Here is a 10,360-nt window from a genome sequence, read left to right as displayed (position 1 = left end):
GTGTTGCAGTTTGGCCTTTTCTTTCTGCCATCGCAAAGTAAAAGACACCAGATTTAATGAACTGTGTGAGTTTTATTTTAAAGCTTTGTTGTGCCGACTTTTTCCTGCTTTTTATTATTTCTTTTGTCGAGCACCTAACCTTGAGCATATTTTTGCCGGTGATGTGTGTGCTTTTGTCCTGATTTTTATGAGTCACAGTTTGGCCTTTTCTTTCTGCCATCGAAAAAAAGAAAATGAGACACCAAATTAAACAAACTACCGTTCAAAAGTTGAAGGGATGTTTTTAATGTTTTTGAAGTTTCTTTTATGCTCACCAAGGCTGCATTTATTTTATGATCACTAGAGTAAAAAACAGCAATATTGTAAAATATTATTACTCTTTGAAATAACTGTTTTCTATATGAATATATTTTAAAATGTAATTTATTCCTGTGATACAAAGCTGAATTTTCAGCATCTGTTATTTTTTTATCTGTGAAACACAAACAGGAACTTGTTGAATATGCACAATGTAGAGTGTTTTTGTAAATAACACTAAGTCTCCATTTGCAAATCTGCCAAAAACAATCCAGTGTAAAAAATGCAAATGATAACAGTTTTCATTTTTGGATGAATTATTCCTTAAAGGGTTAATTCACCCAAAAATTAAAATTCTGGCATCATTTATTCACCCTCATGTCGTTTCAAACCCTCAAGACTTTTGTTCAACTTCAAAACAAAAATGAAGATATTTGAATGAAATCAGGGAGCGCACGATTTAAAGGGGCCGCAGCCTGAATCGGTGCATAGTTAATGATGCCCCAAAATAGGCAGTTAAAAAAATAAATATAAATAAAAAAAAATCTATTTGCTATTTTGAGCTGAAACTTCAAGGGACACCTTAGACTTATATTACATCTTGTAAAAACTGGTTCTAGGGCACCTTTAAGATTGTGTTTATATTCACTGATCAATGTTTATATGTGAATAAAAGCCTAAATTTAATCTGTATTTCAAATAAAATGATCATGTCTCTTCAGAAAATTTGGACTAAACAGCTAAATTCATATGGATTAGTTTTACAATCTCTTTATGAACATTTGAAGCATTAAAATGAAAGTTGCATACCTGTCAATGGAGGAAAAGAAATCCTTTAGATTTCACTTAAAATATCTTCATTTTTGTTCTGAAGATAAACAAAAGTCTTTCTTGTGTGGAATGACATGAAGGTGAGAAAATAATGACAGAATTTACACTTTTGGGTGAACTAACCTTGTAAAAGCTGCTGTGTGCAATGTGCAGAGAAGATTATGTAGCCATTAAAATAAGTAGCCATTCGCAGGTTGATTTCACTAACGAGAATAAACGCAGATGTTTTCAACATTTTTATGCTTGTTTGAGCAGTTCAACTGGCTAAAAAATAAAGGTTCTCAAAGGGGGTTTTCATAGCAATGCGATAGAAGAACCAGTTTTGGTCCCAAAAGAACCTTTCAATAAACAATTCTTAAAAGAAACATTTTTTTCTTAGTGTGAAGAACATCTAAAGAACTTTTTACACTATAATGAACCTTTTGTGGAATGGATAGATTCTATGGATGGTAAATGTTCTTTATAGAACCATCAATGCCAATAAAGAACCTTTATTTTTAAGAGTGTAGCAACACTGAATCCACCAATGGTGTGCTAACAGGGGAAATGTTGCAAACATTTTGCAAATACATTTGATGGCACTGAAATTGCACAACGCAGCTTTAAAGTGTCTTACTCCCTCAGTGCTTTAAAAAAAACATTTGTGCTCTCAGGACAAAAGGAAATTCAGCAGGATAACATCTACTGGCAAAAACCAGTCTTTCCAGTGATACAGTTCAGCAGTGGATCTCATAAGCGATCTGCGTGTCAAACAGCAAGCTCTGGTTCATGAACAACCCTTCGGGATCAAGCGGAGGTCCTTCGCCTCCTTCTGCAGGAGCCCTCCGGGGTCCGATCCCTGTGGCCCGGCCTGGAGTCAGACACTCACTGGCCTTTATCACCGAACCCTGTTGGGTGCATGTCGGTGGTGGAGGCAGCACCGGTTTGGCACGGTTTAACACGTACATCTCGTGGCCGCGTTCGTCCCGGTACTCCTCAAGTTGAGCGAACGTGGTGGGACCGTCAGAGTAGTCGTTGACGTAGAGGATGCTTTCCTCTTTGCTGGCGCCGTACCCGCCTTCCTCTTTCTGCCGCTGGCGATGGCGACTGTAAATCATGCAAAGCAGCAACAGCGCCGTCAAGGCAAGCAGCGAGATTCCCACTGCGATGGCCGTCTGCGTGGCGGTTCCCAGCGCGTTGAAGTCCATGCTTTCGAGCTCATACAGCGGCTCCTGACTCACGTCCACAGAGGAAGGATGATAGTAAGACGAGGAGTGCAACCGAGGCCAGATATCCGAGCGGGACGAAGACATGTTCACCGAGAGGTGAAAAGTCACACGAGCCACACCACCGGGATTCCAGGCCTCGCATTCGTAGCGTCCGGCATGCGCCACCGTGACGTTGCTGAGAAACAACATCCCACTTCCCGTATCAGGATCAAAGTTTTCCCGGTCGCCTCCCTCCTCGGCTCCTCCCCGGACTGGCCCACGACCTGATTGACCTCCTTTTCCGCCAGGCCTGGCCGTCACCAACCTGCCGCCGGTCCTTGCGTCTCCATCCATCCCGACTTCCTGCACCAGACCTCTGGGAGACAGTTGGGCTTTTCCGTGAGACGCTTTCCTCCAGGTGACTTGTGGCTGCGGGTATCCGGACGCCTGGCAGGACACGCGTAGACTCTCCCCCAAACGCACCGTCAAGTGGCTGGGCTCCAGTTGCACTACAGGCGGGATGCAAACAAGGCTGTTTGGGGGAACCTCGACCAGACTGAGGTGGGAGAGCCGCGGAGGTTCGGCACACAGCATCCGCCGCTCGGCTGAGCTCAAAAGCCTCTGACCCTCTTCGTTTATCCAGCCACGCAGCCAGTGCAGAGCGCAGTCGCAGCGCCACGGGTTATCTATGAGAGCAAACACAATATAAGCCTTTCAAAATACAGCATTATTAAATATTAATCCGATGACATGTTGTGCAAAAAAATATTTGAGCAAACGTAAAGCTGGGCTGAATGCCATGTCATCTAAATGCCATGTCAGTGTGGTACATTTGCCGATCATGCAACTCATACAACAGCACAGCACTGGATCACAGTGAAGGCTTGGATCATGAATATTAAATAGTTTTCTTAAATGGGCAGAGCTACCAATGGAAATATGACTTATCTCACACGTATAAGAATAATCTGAACAGTAGGAGACTTAAATACCTATAATGCCCCTTTTACAAGATGTAATATAAGTCTCTGGTGTACCCAGAATGTGTCTGTGAAGTTTAATCTCAAAATACCCAACAAATCATTTATTATAGCTTGTCAAATTTGCCCATATTTGGGTGTGAAACACGCTATTTACACAAAAAAAACACACTATTTTTGTGTGTGTCCCTTTAAATGCAAATGAGCTGCTGCTCCCGTCCCCCTTTCCAGAAGAGGGCGGAGCTTTAACAGCTCACGCTTCAAATACTCAACAACAACAAAGCTGGAGAATCTCACACAGCCAAAATGAGGATTGTCAGTAATGGTGTTCAGCCTTACATTGTTCAAACCAGAATCGACACTGATGGAGAGACTCAGGAAAAAGTTACAACTTTTAGAATGAAACTGGACGTTTCTGAATGGTTAGTGGATAAATTTATGTAGTTGCTGTGGAGTTGATTCAACTCATCCACTAGCATGTGCCGTCATGATAATCTTTTGTGCAAATCCAGTGTTGAATTGATCATCGTTTGTGAAGCAGTCCGGCGTAAAATGATGACATGACAACAACTCTTCCTCTTCTCTAAAGCAGACCAACATGGCCCCACCCCCTTTGTTGTGTGTTCTCGGGGGCGGGGTTTATGTAAATTTTGGGGTTAGTGATTTCACCAACCCAGGAGGAAGCTCATTGTAGTCCCTATCAGACATTTGTTGTAGTCCTTAAAAAGCGATTTCTGTAAAATAAAATATCTCCCTTTGCATTGAACTTTGAGCATCATAACTTTGCAGATGTTGTTTATGATCAAACAGCAACATTACACACTAACTAAAGTTAAAAAATCATAATCAAGAACCCTTTAAAAAGAGTTCATGAACATTCTGAATATTGTGGCAGTGGCTCATGTGAACCTCTTACCTGTGACTCTCAGCACCTGCAGGCTGACGAGGGGTTTCAGTGACGCGGGACTCAGGGTCCTCAGGTTGTTCCTGCTCAGGTCCAGAAGAGCCAGAGAGGACAGACCCACCAGAGCTTGATCTCCCAGCACCTCCACCACATTCTCCTGCAGATGCAGCTCCTGCAACCGCTGGAATCAATTCATCAACATTTCATCATGATGATTGCAACGAGCATGATCGGCACTATTATAAAAACACACTTACTCTAAGCTACCTAGAGTAAAGTAGCGTCATCTATTTTCAGTTCAGTGTCTCCATCCAATTACCATATTTCTGAAAAAAAGTCTCTATTAATTTTTTTTTTGTTCTGCTTTTCTGTGGTTCCTGTTTCTATACTACTCTTATGAGTATTTTTAAAACTTCCACAATTTGGTGTAACATTATGTAAAGGTTGTGCAAATATGTAGAGCAAATTTAAAAAAAATATATATATATATAATTTTATCGGAACAGCCTTACAATGGTATTAGTATTTCATACATGTCAGGATAAAACTTAAACCAGATTAATTATTATAACTGATTCTAAAACTAAAACCATAAAAAACATTTGTGCTACTTATAATAAAACTAAAAATAAAATCTGCTAACTGAAATAAAATAAAATATAATATTCCATCTAGTTGCCAAAGCAACATTTCCCATTTTCATTTAATTTAACTTGATGTACTTTAATTAAAATTAAAACTGTAATAAAAATGAATACAAAAAATAAATAGACATTTTTTTAAAAAGTCAATAAAATTACTAAAACTTTAACTAAAATTAAAATGGAAAATATAAACATAAAATCTAATTCAAAATATGAATAAAAAGTATAGTATTTCAATTTTATTAAAATAACTGAACTCTCAAAGTGTTGTCAAAAACTTATATATTAATATGTTTAATTGTGAAAGCATGCACTCATAGTCCAACTATATTTCCATTGCATTTTATTTTGGAAATATAAGTACCTACGAATTTTTTTCAGGTGATCATGATCTCTTGAGTTCTCTTTTTGTCCAGTTTATGAAGCTTACAAGCCAAAAAAATACAGTCATAGCTAAACTTTTACCTTTAAATAAATGTTATTCACATTAATACTGGAAATTAATGTTCCCATAACACACTGTAATTGGAAATGTAAATTTGCAGATGGCACAGACAGTCCTTTCACCTGCAGTCCACGGAAAGTGTAGTCCTCCAGTCTGGTGATCTGGTTTCCTGCGAGGTAGAGGATGCGCAGGTGATCCAGGCCGCGGAACACGTCCGCTGTGATCAGGTGGATGCGGTTTCCGTTGAGTGCGAGCTCCAGAAGGAGGCCCAGGTTTCTGAATGCCCCGGGTTCTAGCGTGGAGATGCTGTTATTCTGCAGGTAGAGGTAGTGCAGCTGGCCAAGGTCAGACAGATCCCGCTGACGGATCTGCCCAATGGCATTGTCCTGTAGAAAGATGGTCTGAACCAGACACAAATTCCATTAGTACATGACACGAAAAGAGAGAGTGAGTGATTAAAGGGATAGTTCGCCCCAAAATGAAAATTCTGCCATCATTTGCTCACCCTCAAACCTGTATGAATTTCTTTCCTCTGCTGAACACAAAATAATTTATTTTACAGAATGTGGGTTACCAAACAGCTGATGGGACCCAGTGATTTCCAAAAAAATAGTCAATAGGGACCATCAGCTGTTTGGTGACAGAATGATGCCAGAATTTTCATTTTTGGGTGAACTATCCCTTTAATTTTATAAACCACCATAAAAAAAAATTGAAGCCATGACAACTACAGATAATCAGTTTGACCAGTATTTTTTTTAACAATATTCACACTTTTCAGCTTTAAATAGCTAGTCTATGAAAAAAATAACGCAATTCTGTTCTCTGAAGAACATTGTAATAATAATAATAAATTATATTAATAATGAAATTATTGAGATGATGATGATTATTTTTATTATTAATATAATTAAATATATATAATTGTTATCATTATTATTTGATATTAGTATTAATTATTAATAATAATTAATAACATATATATATATATATATATATATATATACACATTAAATCACAAAAAAACAAAAATAAAACAATAATTAAAATGGGTTCTGCATATTACTGTTCAAATAATAATTAAAAAAAAGTCTGTATTGTATCAGTCATTAAAAGGCAATATTGATCAAACTCTAATGAGAATCTCTATCGCTTGCAGCTTAAGTTTCATTGATTATAAAAGCTACATCCATCTCATCCATGTCAACCTGAGTTTCTGTCCTAATCAGTAAGAGCTGCAAGAGAGACCGCTGTCCAAAAAAAAAAAAACCTTCCTTTTAGGCTGTTCTGAAACACACAAAAAATGTTTCTTTATTTAGATGTTCCATCTTTGTTCTGTTCCAGGGGAATTCAGAGTAACCTGAAATGGATCCATACAAAGTTCTTTGAGAGTTGACTATCAGTGAAACACGCAAAAAAATAAATTACCAGCATCAGAAACGGCATTAATGTGCTTTCACGAGAGCAGAAGGACTGAGTGGCCTGTCTTCAATGCTTTAACTCTATTAATGATGCAACATATTACACTAATTAATTTTCTAATTGATTTCTATCAAGCTATTGTCTGTGATCAAACACAGGCTGAGCCGAAGCAAATTTCTTGTGAAGCATAGGTTACACAGGTCAATTGAGCAATTTATGCAAGCCGGCTCATGAATATTCACAAGCTGCAGTAATGTTAGTGATGTGACTGGGGCAGATACATAGACATGCAAATAAGGTCCTCGAGGTGAAGTTGGCCATGGGAGTCGCTGATTTAACGAATGATTCCCAGCACTATCTGCAGTTATGATCTATAGTTTTAATCTAAACTTTGCTGTCTATTGAGTCAAGGTGTAGACACGTACAAAAGGCAATATCTTATCATTTAGGCTGACCAGATGACCAGAATAAAAAATTGGGACAGGATGGTGAGTAGACCTGCAGGTCAAATGCAGCCTGGTGTGATTTAATGTAATGTTTTTGTTTTTATTCACAAAAGTCTGTAAAGAACAGAATGGAAACCTTTGTAATTTGTACGTTCAATGCCAAGTCATTCACAATAAGGACACAAACTTTTACTTCAGTTAGCAGGGTCAGCTTTGATTTTATGTCGACTTTATGACAGCTGATCAATGGTTACCCAGCTCATTCTCAAAACATATTGATTTTCAACAACTTGAATTTGGAATTCAGCTGTTTTCTCTCATAAAAACACATGGAAAGTATTTATAAACATCTTGACATTATTACTTATCATACACTGAACAAAATTTGGTGTAGAAACAATTTTCTCTCAGAAATTGCTATTAAATTTCACAAATTGCATAGAAATGGCAAGTAACACATTGAATTAAATGTGAAATTATGAAGTAGTAAAACATACTTCAATAGTCTTTGTTGAATTTACAACTTCAAGCTTTTTTTATAATGTACCGCTAAAAAATTATAAAATCAAATGAAAACTTTTACACAAAAATTAAATATTGTAACACCAATGGCATTTAAATTAACTGTAAATTAAATGTAAATGAACATTTCAGCACACATTTGAACAGCCTACTCTGAACTTTGGTGTTGGAAATAATTTTTCCATATTTTTTCATATTGTTTTTAACATTGATAACACCAAAAACACATTCTTCTTTATTCTTAAAAATAAAGTTTCCAAAGGGGGTTTTCACAGCGATGTCAAAGAAGAGCCATTTTGGTTTCCCCAAAGAACCTTTCAGTGAACAGTTCTTAAAAGAACCATTTTTTTCTTAGAGTGAAGAACATTTTAATAATCTAAAGAACCTTTTTCCACATTAAAGAACCTTTCGTAGAATGTAAAGGTTCCATGGATGTTAAAGGATTGGTTCACTTTCAAATGGAAATTAGCCCAAGCTTTATTCACCCTCAAGCCATCCTAGGTGTATATGACTTTCTTCTTCTTATAATGGCAGCGAACAGGGTTCACGAGTATAAGCTGTATTTTTTTACACAAACGCACCGCTTCACTTCAGAAGGCCTTTATTAACACCCCGGAGCTGTGTGGAATATGTTTATGATGGATGGATGTGGATGGAGGCACTTTCTTCAGCTTATACTCGTGAAACCTGTTCACTGCCATTATAAAGCTCGGATGCATCAGGATATTTATTAATATTTGTGTTCATCATAAAGAAGAAAGCCATATACGCCTAGGATAGCGTGAGGGTGAGTAAAGCTTGGGCTAATTTTCATTTGAAAGTGAACTGATCAGTTAAAGGCTTTTCATGGAACCATCAATTCCATTTAAGAACCTTATTTTTAAGGGTTTATCTGGAGTTTCAAATCATTGTCATATTTTGAGAATGACCCACCCACAGACATTCACATCCCTTGTGTGAACACTGACCTGTGTCCCGTGAGTAATGCCTCGCGGGATCTCTTTGAGTCCGATGGATCCACATTCGACAGTCAAACTATAGCAGCGACACCCAGAAGGACAACCCAGAGAGGATGCGCACAGCTGGGCCAACATGAGCACCAACACCGCAGAGAGCTGAGGAGGATTCATCTCAGAAAAAAACTGCAAAAACAGGAAAGACGGAATGATAGAAAAGAGGCGGCAGAACTAGGGCAAAAGAGAGGAAAGAGAAAGGAAGAAAGAGAGAGATGGATTGCAGTTAAACCAGCGGAATAATTGTCAGAGAGAGAGAGAGAAAGACAAAAAAAACACGGTTTGTTGTTAAAGAGCGCATGCACGTGTGAGCTAATCGGATCCGTAACGCATGAGAATCCCGCTTAAGTGGATCGGAAAATTGAATCCTGCGGTGCAGAAAGGGAAGTAAGCATAGAGTCAACATAAGGAGGGGAAAAAACAGCTGAAAGATGGATAGAGCTCACTCCTGCCTGCTGGTCCCTACAGAACGGTCTCTAAGGAGGAATCTGTGGTGGGCTTTGGTTAATTAAACATGAGGACTTGAGGTGCACATGCTCGCTGCCTCCAGGATCTCTCTCTTCTGTTTTGAGAGAATATGAAATACAACACCAAACACTGCCCAGCACACACTACACACTTCTCCCAGGAGATGAGATCAAACCCTCAGCCTGCTCGCTTTGCCTCATCCATCTGAAATCCCTAGCTTTTCATTAAGACATGGATTAGAAGAGTTATGAACAAAGACATGTGCGTTTTGGCCCCCTGGATCCGGATTTACAGCTTACTAGACTAGATGTACTTCACGGCTGGACAGTATGACTGTTCATAAGTATGAGATTATATGACCCCTATCATTGGGTTTATAATAAAATAAAATATTCTTATAATATTATATGCCATCCTAGGTGTATATGACTTTCTTCTTTCAGCCAAACACAGTCAGAGTTATGTTACTTTCAAATGAAAATTACCCCAAGCTTTACTCACCCTCAAGCCATCCTAGGTGTACAGTGGGTACAGAAAGTATTCAGACCCTCTTAAATTTTTCACTCTGTTATATTACAGCCGTTTTCTAAAATCATTTAAGTTCTTTTTTTTTGTTCCTCATTAATGTACACACAGCACCCCATATTGACAGAAAAACACAGAATTGTTGACATTTTTGCAGATTTATTAAAAAAGAAAAACTCAAATATCACATGGTCCTAAGTATTCAGACCCTTTGCTGTGACACTCATATATTTAGCTCAGGTGCTGTCCATTTCTTCTGATCATCCTTGAGATGGTTCTACACCTTCATTTGAGTCCAGCTGTGTTTGATTACACTGATTGGACTTGATTGGGAAAGCCACACACCTGTCTATATAAGACCTCACAGCTCACAGTGCATGTCAGAGCAAATGAGAATCATGAGGTCAAAGGAACTGCCTGAAGAGCTCAGAGACAGAATTGTGACAAGGCACAGATCTGGCCAAGGTTACAAAAACATTTCTGCTGCACTTAAGGTTCCTAAGAGCACAGTGGCCTCCATAATCCTTAAATGGAAGACGTTTGGGACGACGAGAACCCTTCCTAGTGCTGGCCGTCCGGCCAAACTGAGCTATCAGGGGAGAAGAGCCTTGGCGAGAGAGGTAAAGAAGACCAACCATCACTGCAGCCCTCCACCAGTCGGGGCTTTATGGCAGAT

General features: G+C 38.6%; 1 protein-coding gene across 1 annotated transcript; it reads right to left on the bottom strand.

Annotated features, from left to right (window-relative positions):
* Positions 1 to 1,787: 1,787 nt before the first annotated feature.
* On the bottom strand, positions 1,788 to 9,097 carry lrrc24 (leucine rich repeat containing 24). Its single transcript, XM_067363811.1, is given in 7 exon segments — positions 1,788 to 3,001; positions 4,212 to 4,380; positions 5,411 to 5,689; positions 8,647 to 8,824; positions 8,826 to 8,854; positions 8,856 to 8,971; positions 8,974 to 9,097. Coding segments are annotated over 7 exon segments (2,052 nt in total). The 3' UTR covers positions 1,788 to 1,844.
* Between the last annotated feature and the right edge of the window lie 1,263 nt (positions 9,098 to 10,360).

The sequence above is a fragment of the Chanodichthys erythropterus genome, chromosome 16 (genome assembly GCF_024489055.1).
Source record: "Chanodichthys erythropterus isolate Z2021 chromosome 16, ASM2448905v1, whole genome shotgun sequence".
Classification (NCBI taxonomy): Eukaryota; Metazoa; Chordata; class Actinopteri; order Cypriniformes; family Xenocyprididae; genus Chanodichthys; species Chanodichthys erythropterus.
The sequence above is the reverse complement of the archived record's forward strand: the minus strand, read 5'-3'. Positions and strand labels throughout refer to the sequence as shown.